Here is a 27,238-nt window from a genome sequence, read left to right as displayed (position 1 = left end):
AAATACCACCCTATTTTACAAAGCAGTACCACCCCTACCTCTATTCCGGCCTATTAATGATGTTGCAATATGGTGTTACTGAAGAAGTACGAGATACATCACGTATCTGTAAAAGAAAATGATGTGAGACAAACTTTAAAGTTATGTAATTTTTATTTTATAAAAAGACACAATGCATGTTTTTTTTATTATTATTATTATTTTTATTTATTTCAATTTTTTTAAAGATGTTAGGTAGAAATGTAAAATTCCAAAGATAGAACTATTACGGTATTCGAATATATAGATAAATGTTAAATTTTATTAAATTTTACTCCGTACATTTTTTTTTTTGTTTGCAGGTATTATCTATAGTGAATCTAGTACCATGTGAAAGGTAATATATAAAAGGCAAAAGCTAGCGAACGCCCTAATTAATTTATTTTTTCATATGATTTCACTTAATTGCATGCATCAAACTTGTATTGATGCTGATATCATTAATAGAATGTGTTTCCTAACATCAATATTCTTGCATTGTTTCCTAACTAACCAAATTTTACATTGCTTTCACCCAGAGATCATAATGTACAGAATCATAAGGAAAAGTGTAGCAATTGTTTACAGGTTCAGTTAAGACGATCACATAACTGAAAGATAAAAGCACAAAGCCTTGTATTCTAACCCGAGTAACTAATGAGTTTTGGCCATAATCTGACATAACCTGGACATTGGTGAAGTTCTCCATGTTAGTAGCCTCAGGTGTTAAGCTAATCTATGTACTTGTAAGAGCAGACGAGAGGGGACTTTTTGTCCCTGTAGAATCTGCGAGGCATAAACATGGGGAAAATGATATACTACCTCTGTTACATATTATTTGCAACGAATAGACATTTTTCCTCTCTACTTTATGTCAAATCGTTGCAAATAATATGTAACGGAGGTAGTACGTAGTACTAAACATTTTGGCATTAAAAACAAATCTGATCCAGCTGTCAAAAAGTATTTACCTCGGTGTTGGCCTTTTCTTTGAGATACAGATCCAACGAGTAAACCAAGAACAAGATCATCATCATTGGCTGAATCTGACATTGTACTATTATCCAATACTACAGGTTCGAACCTAGCACTTCTAAGAAGATCATATGGCGTTTGCAGTGATGACACAGTGGGTTTCTTACTGTGATTGACATGATATCCTATAAGTCCACAGTGATTATCCCTACAAATTATTCAAGAACATGCATCAATTAGCAACAAATTGTCAACAGCTAAATAAGCAGACATAAAGGCCTTTGATTTTATAAAGGCACACACCCGGCTTGGGCGATGATCCCTTCATATGATAATAGGGTGATCCTACCTTTGTTTATTAATTGTTGAAGCTATAAGACCCAAATGAATAGCAGGATAACAAAAATTCAAGGGCAATTTCTGAAGCAAGATCAAAGAAACCCACACTAAAAGTCTATGGGAAATGCACAAGTACAACTAGTAAAACGAAAAGGAAACATAAGATATTATGCAATGCCACCAATTTCATTACCACATAAACCAGGGATAAACAACTAGATATACCCACCAGTATTCTCATGCCATGTTCTTCAAGCGTGTTTCAAGCCTTTGGAAGAGGGAAGTCCTCTCAAAATCTTGTTTGTTATGAATAGGCTCGGCAAAGTTTGCTTCCAAGACCCTTACAGAACATTTTAACAATCAAAACCCCATGCATTGAACATTATGTATTACCATTTTATTAAGTATGTGCTCCAAAGAAAGTACCAACTACGCCTCTTCCTCTATTCTTGCTATAAGGGGCAACTTCCCAAATTGGCTGCAAAGAAGAAATACAAATTAGATATGCTATCATCAACTGACCAAAAAAAATGCTACAAGTAATTTCTAACACACCAAAAAAAAAAAAAAAAAAAAAAAAAAACACAATTCTCTTCAACCTCTGAAGTAGCTTTTTTCTTTTTTTGGAGATATAATGATGCAGTTCTAGATGAATGTGATTCTTCGTATTAAAACCTCCTTGGCAGTAGGGAGCAAAATTCAATTTCGAGACAGGAAAACATTTTATTCACAGTAATTTTAAAGGTAAGTTCTTCAGAACTAAAAGCTCAGGAAGGATATGAATGCTTCACAAGGAAAATGGAGTCCATTAACATATGCCATTGGGATAATTGTCCAGCATGAGCCATTAATTTAAAGAGCTGAAAGAATTTCCGACCAATACTTCGTCAATAATAATGATACAGTCTATAAGTCTATTGACAGAGGAATGCTTAAGCTATCTTCTAGGGATCAAGAGCATTCTACAGAAAGGGACCCCTGACCTTACTTGCCACATCTTGCAACATGATTGCAAATGCTCTCGCACATGGTATTGGTGCATACACAGGAAGGAAAAAAAAAAAAAAAAACACACACACACACACACCTCTTAAAGGCGGTTTACAACTTACCAGTATAAGGCGGTTCTTATGGTAGACATTTAGACATTGAAACCATGGATATTCACATCATGAACTTCCTTCAGAAAGCCTAAATATCGCCCTGTCCCTGTGAATTTCAGTCAGAATCATATTTAACTGTATTATAATCATGTGGACATAAGGTTTGCAATCGATAATGATGACAGTGTTGGAAACTCATAAAACAAAAAACATTCAACAATAGAAACAGTGACCCTAAAAACAGAGAAAAGGAAGATAGAAAAAGCATGTCAATCTCTTCCATCCCCCGTAAAAATAGTGCATAAGCTTGCAGAAAAAAGCATTCTTGGTCCTCAAAACATAAAATCCATGGTTATAGTGGCTATCACGTTGTGGGTAAATATAATGCTGCTGGTGTAGTGGTGTGACATGGTTTCCATTTGACGTAGAGAAGACTTACACAGTTCATTAATTATTCATTTAGGCGGTTAGGCCCGTACATGTCATCCATGAAAATTGATTTGTTAGCAAAGAAAGCCATTGAGTTTCATCCAACTATTGAGGGATTGAGTACAAGATTGAAGACCAATTATAAAATGACAATAACAAACTCCAAATAACATAGATAAATTCCCCCAACAATATTACGAATTAACCATATTAGTGTACCCCATCCACAATGTTACCATCAGTAACTCCCCTCGAAGTTCATCAATGTTACCATATTAAGCTGTCTTCCCGGTAACGGCGCCAAAATTTGATAGGTTGTCGACTTGTCATACACCTGTCAAAAATAAATTCCTAACAAATCCAATTAATAGTGTAGTAGAGTAGGTAGGGTCGAATCCACAGGGAGATGGTATTCAATCTAACCTCTAAGAAATTGGAGAAACTAAACTATGTCACGAAATTGGGATAGGGAAGTAGTCTAAACTAAAGTAAGAATAAAAATAATTAAAAGGCCTAGGGTTATGGTTCACAATGCTTATAGTTCTAAATCTATCAAATATCAATAACAATTCAATCAATAAATTATCTAGAGCAATTGCTAAACCTACGATCGGGTCTTAACGCTCTCAATTCAACATATGTAGTTCGGTCGCTAACATAATCAGAATTGCTAATTGTAGGTAAGCTTCTAAAAGTAAGATCTTTCGATTCAAACTTTCATTAACAATAAATAATCAAACAATTGATCAGGTTGCAAGATTAACAATAAAACACTATCAATTAGAGAAATCAATAATCAATATATCAAAAACATCAATAAAGATTCATAATATAAACATGAATTTCCAAACCCTAGAAATAAAACTACTCAAGCATGAAAGAAATAATCAAAACTAGATCTAAGGAATAAAACATAACTAAAAGCAGGAAATAGAAATAAAATACCTCAATGAATTAAAATAGTAAACCCAAGAATCATAAAAATCCATGGCCATGAGAAACTAGGGTTCAAGTGAAAACTAAAAAGAACGTAGAATAATAAAAAGCAAAAAAAAAAGGCATAAGGGAAAAATAATATCCCTTGAATATTTATGTTATACCATGATTGGTCGAATTTAAGAGTTGTAATCCACATAGGACTCCCCCTCGATCATCAAATGCGCGCACCACCCATCCGGTGATGGATATAACAAAGTGTTGCAGATATTCGAAAATGAATAGAAAGATAAGTGATACTCCCTCCGTTTTTAAATACTTGCTCTATTTCTCCATGCGCGGAGTTTTAGGAGAAATTAGATAAAGTAATAAAATATGGAGGTAGTGGGGTAGGTGAAAGAATAAAAAACTGTAAAAAGCAAAAGTAGTGGAGAGAATTAGAGGAGAGAGAATATGAAATTAATAAAATATGATTTATGTTGGGTCCACTAGGTGAGAAAAATGAATTAAATATTGTAAAAGTTTCCTAAATAAGGAAATGGAGCAAGTATTTAAAAACGGCCGAAAAAGGAAAGTGGAGCAAGTATTTAAAAACGGAGGGAGTATAAAATATCTAAGATGGCATTAGCAAAGCCAGTATGAAGCACACCACAACTCTAAACAAGAAAGACGTGGGACAACAAGGGTGATAGAGTATAAAACATATTCCTGGGCCTCAACCATCAGCTTAAGCTTTTGGTTGAGTTGGTCCTCTAAATGGTATCGGAGCCAGCGTGACATAAAGGTCACAGGTTCGAATCTCATCCACCCCTCCTTCAAAGTGGAATTAATTTGCGCTAGGTATGGGTGGGCCTGTGTTGCATCCACATTTCAAGTCCAAAGGGCCTTTCATGTGAGGAGGAGTGATAGAGTATAAAACATATTCTTGGGCCTCAACCATCAGTTTAAGCTTTTGGTTGAGTTGATCCTCTAACAAAGGGGATCCTCAACCATCAGTGTAGGCACTAAGCACCACACAGTACGTTATTGTATTTGCATGTATATGTATTAGGTCATGGATCGGGTCGTCTTTATTTGAGAAAAGTATGACAAGGCATAACACAATCCCACCGTGACAAAGCACACTAAAATAAATGAAATACGATGTAGTCACTCAAACCCGACATATTCATACATGAGCCTGGACCTTGCACGAACCGACCTTTTGAAAAATTTTGGCAAAACACATTGCTCATGAGCCATGTCAACTAGCTCTAAAATCTGTGGGCTAGACACGGCCTGACACAACCTACAACCATCTTTATATTTATCCGAACTAGCAAAAGAGTGAGTAAGCATCCACGTATGATTGACATTATTTGCCCGTGCTCTAAAGCCCAGAGTGACTCCAATCTAGATCCATTGTTGACCTAAGCGGCTGTGCATGTATGACAAGTTTATCAATAGATAATATCCACGCAAATTAGGCAATACAACTTGCCATTTAAGTAAATATATATAATACATGCAACTTGCCATTTCCTACATTTAATTATTTTGCCCATCAAATGCTAAGCTGGCAATGCTGCCCGTAATTACAACTTACCATTATCCCAAGATTTCTTGCTGCCCGACTGCCCGCTGCCCAAAACCCTTGATTGCTAGAAGATTTTAGGCCTCACTTTGAATCTTCTATAAATTCTCTTCACTTTTTTCTCAATCACTTCCACCATTTCTTCTTAAACTTCTTCTCTCTTCTACATTTAGCTAGGCTTAACCCTTTCTTATATAGTTAAGCTTACTATTGATGGGTTTTTATTCAGGGTTGTTTTCGTGCTTTTTGTAATGTATAGAAAGCCACAAAGGATAGTGATGTTGTCGATAACAACTTAATAGGCTGGTATAGACTAGAGAGTAGTTGTTATTGTTTGATTTTTATTTTATTTATTTTATTATTTTTTTCAAGTTATTTTTTTTTTTTTTCAAATATAATTAGTATTACTCATGTTGAATACACATGATGTGCAAATGACTTCCATCCGAATGCTCTAATAATATAAATGAGTAAAGCGGCCATATTCTTGCACATATTAAGGTATGAGAAGTACATATTATAATGTTCTTTTTTTGCTCTTTCTAAGTTGTTTGTTGCAATCTAATTGCACCAATGCTCTTGGAGATTAGAGCATACATTTTTTTCACCAATAAATCACAAAGTATGGTGATATTTTGGAAGTTTAACAAGTTTTCCGACCCTCTTTTTTGTTTTGAGTTCGGACATAAACGTGAATAAGTGTATTAATCTTTTGGTTTTTTTTTTGTTTTTCAAAATTTTCTATAAATTTAATTTATTATGGATTTATATTATAAATATACAATGGTATTTATTTATTTTATCTTCGCTACTTCAAATAAATTACTACTCTTTACGTGTTCTTTTATGTTTTTCCCACTTGAAATTATTTGAAGAGAACATTTAACCATATGTGATTTTGATTATCATCTAAAATTAGTTTTGAAAATTAAAATATTAATTTTTCATTATTTTTATCTATGTATAACTAAAGATATTTGTGGTAAAAAAAATGCAATAAAAACTAGTTAAATGGAACAAACATATAGGAAGGGAAGGAGACAAGGAGTAATAAATTATTGTGACAAATGTGAAAGAACATGTAAGGATGTATTTCATTAGAACCAAGCAAATTGCCAAGAAATTGACATACCAATAATGAATATTCTTGCGCATATTCTATTGGTGGCGGTAGTTGGACTTGGACCATTTAATCCCAACAGTTCATTCTGTTAATAGGGTTGGGCTTGAGTTATTGGGTCAAGAACTGAGAATTAGGTCATCTAATTTTTTTTTTTTTTTTTTTTTCTGAAATAAAATTGATTCATAAATAAATTAGGTCATCCAATTTAATTTTGCGCTACCTTGCGTTTCCAAAAATTAAATAAAATTTGACCAATAATTTAATATAAAAAAAAAAAAAGAAAAATTGACCATATGACCAATGACCAAGCTCAACAGAGATTATTTTGCAGAAGGAAAACCTTGAAAATTGGGTTCAAACTTGATTTTAGAGACTCAACTCATCATCCTAAAACCATCAGAGTGATCAGACCGTGTGATCATATTCCGTAGTCAATAAACATAGTTGATATTAGCCTATTGGGCATTACTGTCTAGACTCAATTGTGTCTTGACAAATATTACTACTCCCTCCGTGTTTTTTTAAGTGTTACACTTTTTATTTCCGGTCGTGTTTTTTTAAGTATTACACTTCCTTTTTGGCAAAAAAATTACATTAAAATAGTATATCTCTCTCCTCTCGTGGTCCCCACCCAAACCTACTACTACTTTTTTTATTATATCTTTCCTTTCACATTCATTACTTTTCAATAAACTATTAATTTCACTATCTTTTCTTTATAATTTTTTAATAATCCACTACCGTACTTACCTCTTATTTTATTTAAGTCAATTAAATTGTCTAAAACTATGTACCGGTCAAAGTGTAACACTGAAAAAAACACGGAGGGAGTAGCAAACATGAAATGACGTAAAAATAGGACTCTATACTTTCGTTCGAAACATGCTATAATATTTGTTATTGGTCATCGGTCATTTATGACTTTTACACCCAAAAATGTGATTTGAGCCAACCAGGAACAGAATATATAAATTGCTATACACTGATACACATACACTTATAAGACTTTGTTTAACTTATATATTAGCGAAACTAGCTAGACATGTAAAATAAGTACGTGCCTAGTCAACTTGTTCGCATAAATCTTTTGGCAACTCCCTCGAATTTTCTAAACCACCTAGAATTAAAATTTGAAAACTATGTGCTTAAGTAATCAAATCATGAACATTAAGATCACTTTAAGATATATTAGGAAACATGAAGTGTAACTTGTCTATTGAATCAATCAAAGACCACAAAGATCAGACACTGTCATTCACGGTGTTCACAACTAAGACTAGGCCGATTTAGATTGATTTAGACTTCTCCATTATTTGATATTTCTAATGAATGATATGGAGACCAACAATGTTCACAAATGAGTGTTCTTGTATTCCTATCTACGATTCTCACAGTAAATCTTCTTGCTACTTAAATTGAATTGTTACTTTAGACGGATTAAGATCACACTCATGTGACGCGGACCTACTAACTTTCTAACTCAACCTTATATAAGTTCCTATGTATGCGTATTTAAACCTAACAGAACAAAAAAATATATATTATACACATGCATATCCAAACCTAACAGAAATTATCTATGAATAAACAGTAATTCTGAATAGGAAAATTATATGGACTAATTCCTACACATAAAGGTATCAATTTGGATGACGGTTCGGCTGTTTTTAAAGTTAAATTATATTAAATTATTGTGTTAAACTCTTTAGTTTTAGATTTCTAGATTTACCTCTTTAACTCATGGAAAAATGAAAACTAAAAATCCAACCTTTGCGCGGTCTGACAATAAAAATCCAACCTTCCATTAATCTCATAAAAATCCAGCCTTTATACCCCACCTTCTTTGACAAGTCCATCACCTGTTGATGACCGGTTTTTGTAAGTTATATGCCACGTGTCAGCTACTAATAGGTCAATTGTTATTTAATTATTAAAAAAAATTAAAACAAAAATAAAAAACAAAAAAATTCAGAAACCCCTTTTCCACCACCACCACCACCACCTTTCCCTGCCACCACTACCACCTTCCCTTGCCACCACTCCCTCTCCCCCTCCCTCCCCTGCGCGCAACCTCCCCGGCGTGCAACTCCCCTTCCCCTGCGCGCAATGCTAGCCACCCATCTCATCCACCGTCAAATCCCCTAACCCCCGAAAACCTCCCTACCTGAAACCTAGCCCCTATCAAACCCCAATCAACGGCGACCCTAAACCAACCCCAAACGCAAGCCCTAACCTCCACGAACCCAGCTGCCTACCCCAACTTCCACCATTATCAAACCCCAATCGGCGGCAACCCTAAACCGACCCTAGACCCTATCCGGGATCGACTCTTTCTCCACCTCAACCACTGCCTGAAACCCGTGAGGCTGCGTGATTTGAAACAGGGAGGTTTTCGGGGGGGGGGGCTACGTCGTTTGGGAGGACTGCGTGGGACTGCTTTGTGGTTGGGCGTTGGTTTGGGAGGAGAGAGAGTGGAGGAGGAAGAGGGTTTCAGTTTTGGGTTTGGGTAGGGTGGGGTAAGTGGTGGCAGAGGTGGTGGACTGGTGGTGGTGTAGAGAGGAGAGAGAAAGAAGAGTGAGAAGGAAAGTGAGAATTTAAAAAATAAAATAAATAAATAAAATAAATAAACCTGTTTAACAGGTTAAAGGTTAAATGGACCTGTCAAAAAAGGTGGGGTATAAAGATTGGATTTTTATAAGATTAATAGAAGGTTGAATTTTTAATGTCAGAGCGCTCAAATGTTGGATTTTTTAAGGTCAAATGGACCTGTCAAATATTGGATAATACATATAATACATAACCCTTAAGATTATATATAAATATTAAAAACACTCTTAAAAATTATACTTTTGTCATTATTATATATAATATATAACATTTAACAAAGTAGAATAACATTTTCCTATACGAAATAAACTTTGAAATGTAAATTGGTGGGGTGCGCCAGGCCCTTGCAGTAGTGCAACGCATGGGCGACGCCCGAAGATCCCAGCAGCAAGCTGCTGTGGTGGAACTTCCCCCTTAAAAAATAAATTTAATATCGTTGTGGGCCATTGGCCCACGTATCAGATATTAAACTGATAAGAACAGATACTACACTTGATCTTAGCCAAAAGGCCGAGAAAGGTATGATTTGCTAAATGCACGGACCTTTCATTTTATTCTGATTCTCTGCCTCTTATTGCTCTAATTGTTCGATGTGGGACACTGTACATTATACCTTCTTTCATCCATCACATTTATTCATCTCAATGATCTGGTTATGATCAAACCTATACATAATCGCAGCAAAACAAACATTTGAATGTCCCCCAAACTAAAATTTAATTTACACATCTCCACAAACTGAGACTCTTAAATCATTAGCTACAATTTTCGCCTCGCGAAACTTACAAGTATAATGGAGAAGATAAAGGGACTTTATACATCTCAAACAAAAAGCACAAATTAGAATCCAAACTGATTAATGATTAATGTTCATTTCTTGAGTTGGTTATCTGGTGAAGGAGTCATGTTCTTGGAGTTCATTTTGCAATATCCTCCTTTCTTTTTTTCGTCCCCGTAACAAACCCACTTCTCTTCATCTTGCCCCTTATTTTCATTCCCAAACCCATCATTGTTAGAAACAGAAACTTGCCTCCAAACAGTCCATATTCTCAACATGATATAAATCATTACCAAGCATATTACAGCTGAAGTAAAAACGATAGCGACAATGATAGCAATAACTTCACCCTTAGGCAACCATTTCCTAGATGAACCCGAACAAGACTCTAACGGCGCCCCACATAGCCTCTTGTTTCCCACAAAGGCGCTAGCTGGGAAGGAAGAGAATGCAGATGGAAGTTTCCCTTGGAGAAGGTTATGTGAAAGGTCGAGTCTGTGAAGGCTTGAGAGCTTTCCTAGTGAGGAAGGCACTCGTCCTTTAAGATGGTTATATGAGAGGTTTAGTCGCTCGAGTTTCATGAGATTTCCAAGTGACTGAGGAATCTCCCCTGACAACTGGTTATGACTCAGGTCTAATATCACTTGAAGTTCAGTAAGCTGTTCTAGCTCATCAGGTATTTTACCTGTCAAGAAGTTGTCAGAGAGTCGAAGCTCGAATAGCTTCTGAAGATGCTGGATTTCTGAAGGAATGTTTCCAGATAAGTTGTTTCCCTGCAGATTAAGGACATTAAGAGATGACAGGCTTCCTAATTCTGGAGGTATTTGGCCAGACAACTTGTTGGTATAAAGAGCGAGTTTGAGTAATGCAGAACAGTTTCCAAGCTCTTTTGGTATTGTTTCACTGAAATTGTTAGAAGACAGATCAAGCTCTCCTAACCCTTTCAGATTCCCTAACCAAGTAGGAATTTTTCCGGAAAACTGGTTATCATTCAGCATGAGATGCTCGAGTTTTGTGGAGTTGGATAGACTAACAGCTAGCTCTCCTGACAAACTGTTGGAAGATAAATCAAGGGAAATAAGCTCTTTAAGAAGGGAAAACTCTAGAGGAATATTTCCGGTGAGAGTGTTTCCTGCAAGGCGAACACGGATGAGATTTTTGGACAAGGCTAGCCTAGGAGGGATTGAACCAGAGAAGCTATTATTAGTCAAGTCTAATACTGTAAGTGAGGTTGAACCTGTTAATGGATGGATACTTCCATTAAGCTTATTATGGGATAAGTTGATGATTTTAAGGTTCTTTAAGAGGAATAGAGATTCAGGTAAAGGGCCTTCAAGGGAGTTATTATAAAGGGTGATAAGACTTAGCTCTGACAAAGAACTGAATGTTGATGGGATTGACCCGGATAATTTGTTATCTGCTAAGGCCAACATCTCGAGCTTGGTGCAGTCACCCAAAGAAGGAGGAATTTTCCCTGATAACTCATTTTGCCTCAAGTGAAGCAAAACTAGGTTTTTAAGCATCCCGATTGTATCAGGAATCGAGCCAGAAAAATGATTTCCGAAGAAATCAATCTCTGTGAGGCTAGTACAGTTTGTCAGTTCTTTTGGAATGTTACCTGACATGTGGTTATCATACAGGTAGATGACACTTAATTTATTGAGCTTCCCTATTTTTTCCGGAATTTCTCCTGTGATCCCATTGCCATACAAGGAAAGGAACTTCAGGTTACTCAAGTTGCCAATCTCAGGAGGTAGCTTCCCACTGAAGCTGTTGTTGTTAAGATAAAGATCGGTGAGGTATGCCAGTTTATCAATCTCAGAAGGTAACTCCCCTTGGAATTTGTTGCCAGAAAGGTCTAACTGTTGGAGAGAAAAACAGCTCAACAACTCCAAGGGAAAATTTCCTGAGACGCCATTTCTTGCAAGAGAAAACATCTGCAACTTTGAATCATTCATGCAGAAGCTCGATGGAATGTCACCAGCTAAATGATTATCCGAGAGGACAAGAACCTCAAGGTTCTTCATTTTTGAAGTGAAGAGATTGAGAGGTCCTGAGAGATTATTTCCTGATAAGTCTAGCTTTTGTAGCTGACTTAACAGGTTAAGTTCCGAGGGGATAGCACCACTTAATCTGTTTCCGAGCAGATTCAAGTAATTCAGTTCTTGCAAACTTCCCAGCTCTGTAGGAATCTTACCAGAAAAACTATTGTTGGCTAAGTTAAGGACTTGTAATGAATGAAGCTTACCAATTGATGCAGGTATATCGCCTTGGAGCATGTTGTTGGAGGCTGCAAAAATTTGTAGCTTCTCACATCCACCAATCTCACTTGGAATTGGGCTCGTGAGAGCGTTCTGTTGCAAATCAAGAGACTCCAAGTTCTTCAACTTTCCTATCTCAGATGGGACACTTCCATTCAACAGGCAATAAGAAATGCCTAGAACTTTCAGTTCAGTCAAGTTGCCAATACTTTTGGGGATCTCCCCACTAAGCAAGTTGTCCCCTATCCTAAGAACCTCCAACTTTGGAAGAAAACCAAGCTCATTAGGAATCTTGCCAGAGAGAGAGTTACTGTATAGGAGGAGCTCTCTTAGATTCTCAAGGCGGCCTAGCTCACCAGGAATAGGGCCAGAGAAAGAATTCATTGACAAGTCAAGAGTCTGAAGAGATGATAGATGTGAAAAATCAGGTGATATAACACCAGAAAGCCCGGAACTTGAGAGATTCATGCCTATAACAAGAGCTTGATCAAGTGAACATGTAAGACCATTCCAGCTGCAGATACTTGTTGCAGAAGACCAGTTGCTGAGAGCATTATCAGGATCAACAAAACTCGATTTGATCCTTAAAAGCCAATAAGAATCACCCAAACTCTCAGCCGAGGTGGTAGAAAGAAAAATACTGAAGATTACATAGAAAAAAATCATCAAATGAGACATCTTAATGATGTCCATTTATAGGAATTATGCTTTCAGAGCTATTACAGCTGAAAATTTTGCATTATATAGCTCTTGGATGAATGAAACAGTGGCTAAAAATGGAAAGAAATAGATTTTGGATTATAAGTAAGATGATGAAGGCTCTAAGAGAAGGTATATATGATTATATATGCATTGAGGTCATTGCACTGAAATTGAGAGAGGCATTTAAGAGAATTTTTTTGGTTGTTTAAGAATATGGGGTAAGTAGGTTCAGTTTTATTCTTCTGTCATGTTGGAATTTTGTCCATGCATTTTTCTGAAAGTCATAAAAATCATGAAAAGAAGTATGGAGTTTTAGGATAGGAATATGCTTATTGTTTAAACATATAAAAAGAGAGTTTAAAGGCCCACTCTAAAACCTAAGAAGGAATGTGATGTTTCTATAATTAATCATATAAGATGTATTTCTTCTAGTTTATGATTACAAAAGTATTTGCCTTGATAAGATTCCACTAACAAAAAAATTAACATAAAAAATAATTTGACTTTAAATGGAATGAGGTCATTTTAAGAAATCAAACATAGTCAAAACTGAATTATTATAAAGTTGTAAATATATCTTTCAAGCATAATACTACAAAGGAGTAGGATGATTAATTATTAAAACCATGAAAAGTTTGACTTCTGTTGAGTTTTATAGATCTAAGCAAAAAATTTATTCTCCTCAACCTCAACTAATACCCACCTAATACCATTTTAAAAAGGGGGTAAAATCACAGAGAAAATAGTAACCACTTCCAATTTTCATGTTTAAGACAGTGTTATTCATAATAAAAGCCATATACCATGTGAAGTGTGAAGATAATTTGTTCCAAGTAGTAGAGAAACATGTTTGTTTGGTCCAACCAAGAGAAGAAAATTTCAGTAGGTTAGAAGAGAAACTAATTTTTATACCAGTTGCATAAAAATCTAATTAGGCGTGTTCTCGTCACTTACACTTATCTTTTTAGACTTGATGAGTTTTAATTTCACCCTATGTTTACACCTAATTGGACCTAATAAACCCTGATAAGTGATTACTTATGAAACTTATTTTTTAAAAGGTGAACATAATGCACCCAAGACAAGGATAATTTCAACATTATGTAGAGCTTAGCATAAACAAAATTGTGTTTTGGCAAATCTATTTCGCCTTTTTGTCCAAAAAAAAAAAAAAAAGTCACCCTATAATATTACAACTATATAAGTCATAAATTTTCACCCGCTTAATCGAGTCACTCCCACTTTTCAATAAAGTCACCCTTGTCTTACCATACAATTATACAACTGTTATTACTAATAAAATTAAAGTCGGTGTGGTTGACTTGATTATGAGGCAGTTTGAAGCTCCCCTGCTCTTCAAAAAATGGACAATATATAATCTTCAAACATCAAAAATCAGGTTTCAATGGATTAAGAAATGAAACTTTGGTAATTTAGGTGTATAATACACATTGACTTATCATAAATATGAAAATTTATACTCGACCCTAGTTGAGACAAATCAGAAAATACCAAAGATTATAATCATAGAGTTAACAAAATAAATTATCCTCAAATGGTTTCTGCCAAATATCTTTGACACAATTATGTCAATGATCTGGACCTCTATCATATTTATATTAAGAGATTCTGATTTTTGTAACTACTCTGAATATCTCCAATTCATTGTTATTCCTCTATCTGAAGAATACAAGGGAGTATCAACAAATTAGCACCAAACCAGTGTTTTTTTAATTCCAATGTATTGACTATTTTATAAAAGTTGGAATTAATTTTTTGGGTTGAATTAGGATTTATATAATAAACTAATATAGCATAATGCAGTCAATGTGTAGTTCATGAATTAGGGCCTTAGGGGAGATGTTAACTGCAAGTAGACAAGTAGTTGCAGAACCTGTTAGTGCAATCAGTTCTTTATATCCTACATCAGAAGAGGGTGAAAGTGTGACTCTTGACACGAATTCTCATGGACTTGTGATGTTTGAACTTCGAGTTGTAGGAAGGCTTTCACAATCTGCGCCTTCCTGTCCAGCAGACTGCAGACAGTTTGTGCTTATTAGTAATGATGCAAAGTGATTTCTCAAGGGGGGGGAATAAAGAGGTAGTTTTTCAATAGAACTAAGAAAAAAAAACACAGAGAACTGATTAGCAGGCTTAACTTTTTGCAGTTCTTTATTCCTGTTCACAGTATATAAAAACCTTCAGCACTCTCTGAAGTCTGAACAATATATCAGCATGGTTTTCAAACTTTAGGTTAATTAACAGGCTAAAGTTATGCGTTTGGTGAAAGAAAAAATGTTTCTTCATCTTGATCGGTCCTCAAATTATTCGAGGGACAATGTATTGTGCATCTATACATTAAGGCACAGAGGACTGAAAAATAATTAGGACAGTAATTTCCAAAGGGACCAAAATAGAAAGTACAACAGTCAAAAGTGAAATGGAGGTAGTATGTCACATGTATCATCATGATACTGGAAGAAGCACAGCTAAAACACACAATGTGGGAGAAAAGGTCTTTGTATCATCATAAGTATTATGCATTTATGCCAGTGCCCATATAATTGCATTATTCATAAGGCCTAACTTTGAAATACATGTTATCATCATATCATAGTGCTCCCTAAAGAGAAGCAAAATTTAGGTACAACGTACAAGTGAGCCTTCAGAAAGATCTACACATGCCTATCAGGAGTTCCAAACATGAACACGCAGCAAGCGTGATAAAAACAATCACAGTTCGGTAAATATGAAGCTTTTATGGGTGATCAGAGGCTGAGGAAGCAACATGAGAAAAAATGAGCATAAAGATCCATAATTTGATCCTGCAGAAAGTTTAGTGGTAAAGAATAAAGAATGTATGTTTCATAATGTTGAGTATAAAACCCAGTCATTTGTAACAAAGTAATTATACAAGCAATGTTACAATCCCTTTCATTTTCCTCTTTTTTCTAATTTTGGAGTGTTCGGCGGAGTAATGCAGCAGCATATAAAGCTGTCGTAATGAATACACTAAACCCTATTACTTCCTATCTCAAGTAATTTATCTAAGCTCAAATCTTAGGCATGATCTGCGCATAATGCTGTAATTTAAAATTTTTGAACCAGCTTCTCCCCATTGATATCTAGTCATTTTCAAGCAAATGACAGGCTGCAGGGCTGTAAGCTCAAATCATGCATTGAAAATCTTTATTTCAGGGGTACCTCATTGCTCCAAAATGGAAGATGGAAAAAACCTCATAAGAAAGTTAGAGAGAGACCAAATGCAGATGAGGCCAAGAATTTGGAGGACACTCAACAGAGTGCCCAAGGAATTATTAATGGCCAAGTTGTGTGCAGTCATCTCAGCTCCTCTTACAGTGAAAGATAGAGCAGTTACCAGTTGTGCGGCTCGATTTAGTTGATGTAATCTATACACCTGTTAGATATCATTCTCGTCAATCCCCCAAAAAGAACAAAGTAAAAAAATTGAACAAAAGAAATTACAAGATTTATACAGTTGCAAATTTGTAATGTGCTGCAAAATTAGATGAATCCCCAAGTCACTAGAAATCTACCTCCTTCTGGGGTTCTAAATTATCTTAGCATGAAACATGAGCCATATATCTGTTACAAATAATTCCTCCATAATACCAATTAACTCACAGATACATAACTAAGGTAAATTTGTCTCCTAAAAAGCATTAAAAAAAAAAAAAAAAAAAAAAAAAAAAAAAAAAAAAGGAGGGGGGCGGGGGGGACTGAGGGAAGAATATTAGTTTATATTAATGGACAGAGTACTTCACCTGAAATACAACTGGAATGACAGGCCAAGAAGGTGACTTTGTATACTTTGCATACTGCTCGAATGCGAACTGTACAACAATACCAACCAAGTAGGGAGCTAGTGCAGCAGATGCTGCAGGTCCCGTCCAAGGCCAAACAAAACCCATAGTCACCATTGGAATAATAAGACTGAGCATTAGAATAGCAACTGAAGAAATCCGATGTCCCATCTGGGTGGTTAGCTTTCCATAGTTGCTGGTAGCAGGAACTTTGTTACCAGGGCTCCAGAGGGCGTGAATAAGAAGAAGAAAAACTGCAACCCCGCAGTAGAAGAGAGCCTCTGTGAAAAAAAGTATGAGGAAATCTGCAAGAAAGAGAGGAAGAGAACTAAGTAGTGTACCAGATGAGCATAAAGAGAAATATTGGCTGGCTTGCAATACAATATCTAGATGGAGCGCTAATAAAAAGTAGTGAATAGTTTCACGACAAGTGAGTGTTGCAATTAAACGAAAGAGTGCTCATGAACTTCCATAATAATCTTGGATATAGTGATATACTAGTCATGCAAGATTTTGTGAATCAAACTTGGAGTTAAATGCAGAAGCAACTCAATGCATAGTAATGCTAGTGAAGATTTATAGGTATCTCGGAATCATAACTTGAAGCTCTAGCATATGAGCGCCCAATAAATCATGATTTGCACTTGATACAGGTATTAGACAACATTAACATGCACAGGTTATTCAAAAGCTGTACCTCAACATATTAGCAGAGATTAGTAGTTGTTGCTCCTTGTCACCTTCAGAATTAGTTTCTCTTTGTTAAAGTGACATGATTAGATTTCCCATTTAATAATTGTTTCCGTAATACACATGACATCAAGTAGTAAACATGTAAAGCAGATGTCACCTTCATCTATAAAAATTGGGCTTAAATACAAGAAGATTTTAAATCAGCATCTCACCTGTCAAGAGGGAATCTTCAAAGATTAAAGATATTATCCTGCGCAAATATAGTGATGGAAGAATGAATGAGGCTACAAGAACAGCAGGGCCAGCGAACCATAAAAGGCTGTTCTGATTCTTCTTCTCTCTAGGTGAAGGAACTACATTCTCTTTCGCACGCTGAAGACTATAAAATGAGACAAATCCAGGTTTACCGCCACTTCCCTCAGAGTGCTCATAAGAAACAGTAGGTGAGACGCCTTCGTCACCCACACTACCGTCTAAGTCTAAGGGTAACTCTTCTGTCCCCGAACCACTCAACTCGATCACATCTTCTGGAAAGAAATCTTCAGATACAACAGGAAAACAATTTCTCCTCTGAAGTTCTTCTGTGGATTTAAGCTTCTCAAACCTGCACGTCCATGGCTTTGCTACTAGACAGAACAGAAAGAAAAGATGATAGGAAAGAGTTAAGAGTAATGCTTCAAAGAAAATTTCTCATTAATGTTAACATCACACTGGATCAAGGAGGGTTGCCTTCAAACAATTACTAAAAAGTCTTATTTAGAGCACAACACAGATGATGGAACGCTAAACCATGGTTCACTCAAGACAAGCCACTGCTAGAACTTAGAAGTTTTATATGCAAGCTTGGGTATTTCAAAACAACTTGGATGCTCCTAAGATTGAACGATCATTCTATGTTGGCTGAGGTTGTAGAATGTGGTCTATTCTTAAGTTCTCAGGCCTAAAGCTATCATATGTTTCCGGTGAGCCCATTATGAACAATTGTAAGTAAACAGCCCAAGTCAACATTGATTGGTGTAGAGTAACAAATACAACACCGATATAGTATAGCATATTTAAACAACCCATGTAATGCATGCATGCATCAAGCCATCAACAACTGATTGTATGGAAAATAATGAATTTGGGTATAAATTGATAACCCAATGAAGGACTACCAACACCTTAATAGGACCGCAGGATGCCAAGTTGGTAATTGGAACCATCTCTTGCAGACTGCCAATGCAACATAATTCCAAAATAACTACATGATTGAACCAAACTCATTCTTAAGACTTTATAGACCTATTGGTAACCTTGATATGGTTCCAAACCAACCAATATGACCACAAGGGACACCTCCCACATTCAGTTCAATTTTGGAAAAAAAATTCCGAAATAAGTCTGAAAGCGTGGATTATAGCCTTCAATTGTGGAAATTTTTTTACTTTTCCACGCCCAAAAATGAAAGAGGTCGGGGTGTTTTTCATGGACCTATGACAACTCGGGAGACCATTTGGGTGGTGGAAATTTAGTCGTCTACATACATATACACGCCTCCATAGACTCTAGGCCACCATAGGGTTCTATTAAAGCTAGTTTCTGGTGAGCCTCATCACAAAGCCATAATCCTTGCATTAGGTGGAAATGTGGTATGGAAGGAAGCATCCAACTGTGGCATGAAGTTTCTTTGTAGAACTTTTGGCAAAGATAACTATGTACGTGATAAAAGAAAAGGTCAGCATAACTGACAGGTCGAAATTGCAATACTCATAACTCGTTGGCCAACAGAACATAGTTAATCATGGACATAAGTTAATCATGGCAAATCGACAAAAGTTTGAAACCCACCTTTTGTACTTGTTAAGTGCTTCCTGTTCTGCTGAGTTACAAAGGATCGTCGTCTTAAGCTTATCTGAACATCAAAGAAAGTGAAACTGTTTTTATACTTCAATATTGTAAATAACATCTCAAAATTCCAATTAGAAGTCTATGAGCACTTCATGAAATAGGGACAAAGGCATGTATTCCCTCTGTCCCTTTCAAAGTGTTGTTTTAAAAGCTTTATTATTTTGGGAGGGTGGTGGTTAAAATTTCTAAGTGTTTTGCACAACTTCAGTGCAAAAATCTTGACAACTACCCCTATATTACCTATCCTATTGTACAAAAGAGTTAATTTGATTATATTTTTCCCACTATTATTATCATCCCAAATAGGGATGTTTCATTTCATTTAATATTTCTACTAAATTCTTGTGCATAAATTATTGATAAGAGGTAAAAATACAGAAGACAAGCCAACCTAAAGTTAAAACATAACAAGCGGGAATTAGAGCCACAAAATCATTTAAATCGCATGTATATATAGCACTCAATAACTACCAGAAGCAATGCCAACGGGACAGCTCTACTCCACAACAGTGTGAATCTTGAAATTTCTAGGAATAAACTTCTAATATACCCCAATTTCTCCTTTCAGAACCCCAAACTTCTGCCTAAGGAGCAAATAATATAAAGATCCGGAGCAAATATCCTAAGTAAAAGGTAATACAAGCAGAGATGCTTAATGACGTTAGAGACACACCTGGAGAAATAACATTACAAACTTAGGCATCTACAACATATTGTTCATGTTCATCCTGTAACTAAGTCAATCAACCCAAGGTAATCGTCTTGAAAAACTATATGTAAATTTGGAGGAGCTAAAAGCATTTGCTTACTTTCATACTCTCACACCTAGCATGTAGAGTGTATATGTCTACCTATAAACCATATTTCTTCAACTTCCAATGATTCACCCATATAATCCATCTGATCTAAATACCACGACAAACATATCCTTCTGTCTGTTACTCATAGTAACATTGATTTTATAATTAAAAACTAACAACACGACCACTAATTCCGGAATGAAGGGAGTACAAAATGTCACTATCAAGAGTGTGTATTTGGACAAAACCTACACCACAACATGCTCATCAACATATGCAGAAGTGATAGAACCCTACAATTGCAAAGAAAGTGCCTTTCCATTTAAATATCCTCAATTTCACAAGTCAGTTCTTCAGCTAACTCAAATTTGTGACATAGACAAGAATAAAATTCAATCAAAATCCATGTTCAGTAGAAAAAATACAACAAGAAAAAAGACAACAAAGTATAAACAGAGAAAAATCACAAATTCGCACAAAACCCACTTCAACCCAACAAATAATAGCTCAAATTAAGCTACCCCAGAAACAAAATCAATATTTTACAAAAATCTAATAACAATTATAGATACCCAATAATAAATTAAAGCGTACAAATGCATTGAAATTCAAATTAATCAATGATAAAAACGATGCTAATAATTGGAATTGAGTGTAAGAAATTCACCAGGCAGCTCTGTCTGCATTTAATAGGAGGAGAGAGAAAGGGGGCAAAGCAAGAAAGAGAGCCACTAACTTCCATTGCCATGCTCACATTAGTTGTTATGGGTGTTGAGAAATAGATACACCCATTTGACTTTAAGAAGAGATTCTAAGAAACATGCATTTGATAAAAAAATTTGGGCATAAAATCTGGGAAAATTGGGGATGATAAACATGCACTAATGTTTCTGTGAATATGGTGAAGCAAACGACAGGAAAATTTAGTTTTTGTTTGGCTAATGCTTTTCTTGTTTGTTTGCGATACTGGAGTAATTGTTTTGGGGCTAATTTCTACCTGTATTAACTATAGATAGCAACTTTGGCAAGTGGCCTTGTATTTTTAGGGCACCGGCGTACGCCCGGTGTAAATATGTAGTCAGTGGGGCTTGAACTTGAAGGTGAGTTTCCCATCAACTCTATTAATCTTTACTTGGTATGTATAAATCTTACAAGTATATATTTATCAGCAATAAAGATAAACAAAGAGTTAGTATTCGTACATGTTAGTAAAATAGGAGTAGATTCGCTTATGTATATTGTTTGTTGTCCTATTTCATTGTAGTAATTTAGTACTTGTACTTACAGAATTGTTTATCTGTCATTTGCAAGATCAAAATGTTACAAGGTTACTGGTCTCTAATTTAAATTCTCAACTTTATATGTCCAAATTAAAGTTTAGGATTATTCATTTATACGTTTATACTTCTCTACGTACTATTCTAACCAATTTAATAAAGTACGTAGAGGAAAATTATTTGTGAATAAAGGGAGTATAATTTGTTAGTCTCCTTAATACTAGTATCATTTTAAAAAGTCAAATTATAACGGGTAGAGAAATCTAAAGTCTTAGGGCCTGTTCTGATTGACTGAATTGAACTGAATTTATTGGAGTTGAACTAAACTGAACTGACCTAAATATTTTATGAGAGAAGGAAATTAAGATAAGAACTGAATTGAACTGAACTGCACTGCACTTATTGAAGCTGAACTGAACTGAAAATAAGCCGAAAAGAATAGGCCCTAGTTTTATACAATTTATGGTCCCATTTGGTTTGTAAAGTGATATCTTTAGCATTAGTAGTGTAAGTAATGACTTGTATTAGGTGTGTAATGAGAAGGGATCATATATGAATGTGATAATATGTATGATTAGTTAAGCACTTAATCGTGAGAAATAAAAAGGCAAGAGATAATTTTCCTTAACAACATTTCCCGCTCTTCTCCTGTCTCAAATTTCTCTCCTATGTTCTTCAACCTTGTAACCTTGTTCAAGCTTTTCTCACACCAAAATGGCACAATCATGATTTCCGGCCATGAGAATACAAGAGATCTCTGAAATCGTTTTGAGACCATATGAATCGGCTGTGACGTCTTGAAGAAGATAATTAAGCTACAAATATTGGGCCTTCATCAGATTTAACTTCAAAAAATACGTAATCTGAGAAGAGATTATTTTATGGATATCGTTCCATATACTCTTGAGGTTTTAAAAATTGCATTTTGTACCTTTAAAAACTTCAAATGCACCGTGCACCCCTGAGAACTCATTAATCATTATACATGATAACATCATGATTTAGAGAACTCATTATACCCTTACATCGGCCGATTTAATTAGTGCTTATAAGTTTCAACTACTAGTTGCGTGATTTAGCAACATAAGTTATCTAATCTTTCTTTGTATATTTAAAATAAGTTGCGACATTGGAATCTACAGTGACTAATCACTATGGCTTAGAATGAATGGTTTGCTCATGTCAAATGATCATATTATTCATATAAAGCATAAGTTAATGTGTGCTAAATGCCTAAATGTATCAATATTTGAGAAGAGTTTATATATAATGCAAGTAATTAAGTACACCACATGTTTTTAAGTTATCACAAGACTCCTCATTGATATAACACGTGTGGTTGATAAATGTTTCCATGTAAACAAAAAGTCCCACATCGACAAATTACACAAAAAATATCATCTTTATAAACTCAAGAGATCAGTACATAGAGCACGACCTTACTTGAACAGGATCTGTTCTATAGGATCGTACCTCTGTATCCTTGAGTTCTAAGGAGACAGAAAACCAAGTCTGGTGGATGAATTATGACCGTGCGATCAGAGCGTGATTAACGGCCACCGTCGATCTTCGGATCGCCGGTGCTGTAGAGGATCGTTCCTCAGCTCCTCTGTGAGCCGGGGATGGTCGCACGGTTGTCTGACAGACTTCAAACAAAACCTTTTTTAATTTTCATATAAAAAACAAAAAAATATGATTAAATTGTTGGTATAATTACTGCAAAATTGAACTAAAAACACTTTCATTTAATTACATTTTTTTGGGTTGACAAAAATGAAGGGGAAATTGGGAGGAAAGAAGGTTCCGACTGGAACGCCGTCGTTGGCAAAGTCGTGTGTGGTGGTTGTTTTGTCTCTCCTCGGTGGCGCTTCCATTGTTCACAACATCTACAAACCTGACCTTGTATGTTGTTTTACTCTTGCTTCTTTTGTTTTTGTTTTATAGAACTTGCACACCATATGTTTGATAAAATGCTCCAGTGAATAAGTTATGTTTATGTTGTGCTGCCCAAGTCTTGTTGTATCAACTAATGTATTTATCAAACTGCCTGGAAGCTAATGCGCTTCATTGTTTCAAATCGAGTTTATCGAATTCATTACCTCCCTTGCTCGATGATCAATTGCTTGTCTATGTTAAGCTTATTGGAATGCATCAACATTGTAGCATAAATCTTTTTATTCATGTTAAATGAGTTGTATAAGCCAAGATTTTCTTTGTGTGTAGACTTTGCCGCCTTTGGAAGAAGTGAATGTGGATAAGAAGGAGAAGCAATGATTGCATCTATCTACTCTTGCTGTAAGTTCAAGTTGAGTGATGAACAATGCCGTCAGAATATTTTGAATTCCAGATAAATGTATGCGTCTTTGAAAGAGTTCAAGGATATGAAGTATACACATTTTTCCAAAACTAAGTGATGAAACTTGCTGGTAAATGAAGTTTTATGTCATGCTTGTTTTGAATTATGAATGGTATAATATTGTAGCTTTCTCCACCATCTTCATAAGATTTTCTTTCGATTGCACGTTCTTAGCTGAAGAAAACCAGAATTTCCACTTTTCCTTACTGATTTCATGGTTGAGAACATGTTTAAGTAGGTTTTGCCAAAAATATAGAAAGCTTGGGTTTAGGCATGTTGCTACCAATCTAATGTAACGCATTAGATCATAAACTACTTTACCTGCAAAAAACAGTGCTAGCTTATCTCAAGTCGACTGTTGTAACAAGGTTTCCACAGTGGCAAAAGGTAACATCACTGTCGAACAGACAGTAATCTGAGCTTAGTAGCAGAACTGCTAATGCAGGGGATCTCCCAGGTAGCACTGGCAATTAGTCATCCTAGCCAAACCCTGCAAGGACTGTGCTATAACTCATGAGTATGGTGCAACCATAGACAGGTGGACAAAGATTGGCAATTTGGCATTGGAGAGACGAGGGTGCTCAGAGGCTAGAATCGTCATAGATTGCCAATTGTCACAAATCAACTTATGTTTTGTAGTGTTCAGAAACTTTGCTGAGGATTTTTAGTAATGCTATTGTGTGATGAGAACCATAGTGTATGAGCGGTAACCCTGTGTATCACTGACTGGCTTCTCAAAGGTCCGTAGTTCTACACTGGACTTGTGGTGGCAAATGGCAATGGTCTTCCTGTTCTATCCAGGGAGGGGAGCGCAGAGTGCATAGTTGCTCCTTCTCTTCCCCATAATCAGGTGTCATTGGCACGCAAGTGTTTTACAAATGACCATAAAATAGTCTAACAGATAACTTTCTCCAAATATGTGTTTATTCAATACTCTTCAAACTAAGTGATGAGACTTGCCATTGAATGAAGTTTATAGTCATGCTTGTTTTGAATTATGATTAGTACTGTAGTATTATCGCTTTCTTTATCTTTTACCTTCCTAAAGATAAATTTTATATCCGTTTGTATTAATGAGAATATTGGTCAATATTTTAAAAGTTTGACCATAAAAAAGTCAAAACAAGAACATCATTTTTAGTATGAAGTATATCTTTGTCTCCTTGAGACTCGAAGAAAAATACCATATTACAGTTGGTAAAACACAGGGTAGAAATCAAAAAGATGATCAGTCTGTAACAGAGTAAAACAAAGTCTTTGTTCCATCTATTCACCTTATTTGTGCTAAACTTAAATAATTCATACTAATTGAAGCTGATTTTTACTTATGAAAACAGATTAAAATTGATTATATCATCGGAGACTCAATCCAAGTATATGGTATGCCTTCTCCTAACAGTGATGGACTTCTGTTAATTAATAAAGAGCAAATCTCTTGTGGTGATCGATCTAGGTGTTTGATAAACTTCCAAGGCTGCCCATCTAATATATTATAAAAGCAAGTGTTTCCGTAACAAACTCCATGCCCATCCCACCTCCATTTCACGCGATCATCCAGGTTAAAGATGGAATTAGCCGTAAAGCCATGGTTCGAATGAGCAGGTACTAACCTCGTAGCTCACTTAGATCAATCAGTTCAAGCATTTACAAACCCACCTTCCTTGATTAATCAACAGACCTCGATTGTCTACCTATCGCCATGCCTTAACCCATCCTAATCGGAGAGTTGAATTTGTAATAGATTCTTAGCTCACACGGGAATCGAGTACTTCTTAAGCGGGAAGGAAGAGTTGGAACCAGTGAATATAGCTCTGTTACCCAGGTTTGTAACTTCCTTGACCTTTCCGTCCTTAACATCTAGCTCGAGTACCTCAAATCTGATGGTTTCGCAAGAGGTAATATGAATCATATACCAATTTAAATGTAACATCACCTGACGGATAACCAACAATTGACCTGCTGATTCAACCAAATAATAATACCATGCTTCATTAATTTTCCTGGTTTCCAACTCAGTGACCACCTGAAAATGAGGACTACCTTGGGCTGTCTCAAATTTCACAATCATACCATTGAAGTTAACCCCATAAAACTCTCCTTGATAGAAAGTTATGTCGCGGCAAAGAGAGCCAAGAAAGCCATTCAAGTTTAATTGGGGATCCACTACTTGAATCCACCCATCATCATAGCCGTTCCTCCAATAAAGCATTGAAGGAACAGTAATATTGGTTGTATCTTTGTCCTCCAAAGCAAGGAAGACAATAAAATCCGACGTGACTGATGGGTTGGCGGATAAGACTAGTTTATCAGGGTAGTAGTCAACACCGTGGTGCACAGGCCATAATAACTCAATTTCGGGGAGCTCTATTGTGGCACCGGAATAGGGGTTAAAGAGCAGGAGTTTATGACTTTCTAAGGCCAAAAGCAGCCACCCATATGAAGCTAATATCCTTTCCTCGTCATTGTTGTAGACTCCCTCCTGGACTTTAATGTAGCGAAACGTGTTCTTGTAGAAGCTATGGAGTGTATAATATAACCCCGAGGAGTCTCTCTCTGGATATCCTAGCCATGGAATTGTATGCTCGCGGCCTAATGATGATCTTCCATCATTATTGTTGATGAATGCTCGGAATTTAGCTTTCTTAGCGGCTGATCTCCAAGAAGAACAAACACAACTTAGAGTCACAAAGTCCTCAAAGAAATGTAGATGCTCTGCAATCTTAGTGACGAGCTCTTTTTGTATGTCACCCCAACCTGCCATGCTTCAAACTATAAGGGAAAGTCTTAATCAGTATTGAAAATCTTTATTAAACAATTTACAATATAATTAAGATAACCATAGTTGACATATTCAATGATTGTATACAATATTGATGCATAATGATCGTAAAAAGTTCATCTTTTGATATCTAATCGAGAGGAAATAATCTCTAAAAAACCTTTACTTTTGAGATCAAAATTCATACGACACCTTAATACATTCGAACAACAATCAACTTTAATTAAGCGTAATTGCAAGTTCACTTAAATTTTTACAAAAAAGAAAGTTACCTCTTAAAGGTGAAATTGCAATAGCTGAAACGAAATTGAGTTTCAAAGTGAAAAAGATACGAGGGTTTAACTAAAGGGAGAGTACCACTTAACAAAGGGAGAATTTTTTTGGAGAGAAAGGTGGGATACTAAGAGGTTGTTACCTAACATCTATCTCTATATTGGATTTTTAAGTGATAAATTTTATTTTATTTTTTAACTATATCCTTCTCAAATCTCAATTTTTTGATTTGATTGTTTGATTTATTAGAAAGTTGAGGGGAACTGCTCGGCATTGAGTTCAGTATTATTTACCTGGTTGAGTGGTTGTTGATTTTTAGTGCAAGCTTGAATTGAAGGATGGCTGAAATGTGAAATTAATTTGGGTCTGTGGTTTAGAAGTTAAAGAGGGGGTTGTGAAAGGAACTAGGAAGCAGTGATTAATTTGGTATTGTGAGGTTTGATATTGATCTTGGAACTGTAAATTTGTGATAGAACTATGCATGTGTTAAATCTGGAGTTCA

At 35.7% G+C, this 27,238-nt stretch overlaps 3 protein-coding genes and 2 non-coding genes across 6 annotated transcripts; 1 reads left to right on the top strand and 4 right to left on the bottom strand.

Moving 5' to 3' along the window:
- Nucleotides 1-9,429: 9,429 nt before the first annotated feature.
- On the bottom strand, nt 9,430-9,626 carry LOC145569800 (U2 spliceosomal RNA). Its single transcript, XR_014096331.1, has one exon. It is a non-coding gene; the product is annotated as a U2 spliceosomal RNA (small nuclear RNA).
- Nucleotides 9,627-9,725: 99 nt separating this feature from the next.
- LOC145568328 (uncharacterized) lies at nt 9,726-12,835 on the bottom strand. Its single transcript, XM_081627755.1, has one exon. It carries the CDS (start codon nt 12,833-12,835, stop codon nt 9,974-9,976), a length of 2,862 nt encoding a protein of 953 aa, XP_081483881.1. The 3' UTR covers nt 9,726-9,973.
- Nucleotides 12,836-15,439: 2,604 nt separating this feature from the next.
- On the bottom strand, nt 15,440-21,008 carry LOC145567212 (uncharacterized). Of its 2 annotated transcripts, none has more exons than XM_081626458.1 (5): nt 20,719-21,008; nt 19,192-19,255; nt 17,574-17,987; nt 16,630-16,973; nt 15,440-16,262 (listed from the first exon to the last, which is right to left on the bottom strand). In XM_081626458.1, the coding sequence occupies exons 1-5, from the start codon at nt 20,797-20,799 to the stop codon at nt 16,050-16,052; spliced, it is 1,116 nt and encodes a 371-aa protein (XP_081482584.1). In that variant the 5' UTR covers nt 20,800-21,008; the 3' UTR covers nt 15,440-16,049. The 2 variants fall into 2 exon arrangements, with proteins under 2 accessions (XP_081482584.1, XP_081482585.1); XM_081626459.1 differs by having other exon boundaries at nt 15,441-16,262; nt 17,574-17,984.
- A 1,753-nt stretch (nt 21,009-22,761) lies between these two features.
- LOC145569798 (small nucleolar RNA U3) lies at nt 22,762-22,976 on the top strand. The gene has a single exon (XR_014096329.1). It is a non-coding gene; the product is annotated as a small nucleolar RNA U3 (small nucleolar RNA).
- Nucleotides 22,977-25,434: 2,458 nt separating this feature from the next.
- On the bottom strand, nt 25,435-26,445 carry LOC145566109 (F-box protein At2g17036-like). Its single transcript, XM_081625644.1, has one exon. It carries the CDS (start codon nt 26,443-26,445, stop codon nt 25,435-25,437), a length of 1,011 nt encoding a protein of 336 aa, XP_081481770.1.
- Nucleotides 26,446-27,238: the final 793 nt, after the last annotated feature.

Source organism: Chenopodium album, chromosome 11 (assembly GCF_948465745.1).
Source record: "Chenopodium album chromosome 11, dcCheAlbu1.1, whole genome shotgun sequence".
Classification (NCBI taxonomy): Eukaryota; Viridiplantae; Streptophyta; class Magnoliopsida; order Caryophyllales; family Amaranthaceae; genus Chenopodium; species Chenopodium album.
The sequence above is the reverse complement of the archived record's forward strand: the minus strand, read 5'-3'. Positions and strand labels throughout refer to the sequence as shown.

Bases quoted from the DNA above. Each gene is read 5' to 3' on its own strand.
- LOC145568328 (XM_081627755.1), bottom strand. From the start codon at position 12,835: ATGGACATCATTAAGATGTCTCATTTGATGATTTTTTTCTATGTAATC.
- LOC145567212 (XM_081626458.1), bottom strand. From the start codon at position 20,799: ATGGCAATGGAAGTTAGTGGCTCTCTTTCTTGCTTTGCCCCCTTTCTC. The intron at 19,256-20,718 runs GTGAATTTCTTA...TTTGATGTTCAG, and splicing joins AATGCAGACAGAGCTGCCTG to ATAAGCTTAAGACGACGATC. The intron at 17,988-19,191 runs GTGGGTTTCAAA...TGTTCTGTCTAG, and splicing joins GCACTTAACAAGTACAAAAG to TAGCAAAGCCATGGACGTGC.
- LOC145566109 (XM_081625644.1), bottom strand. From the start codon at position 26,445: ATGGCAGGTTGGGGTGACATACAAAAAGAGCTCGTCACTAAGATTGCA.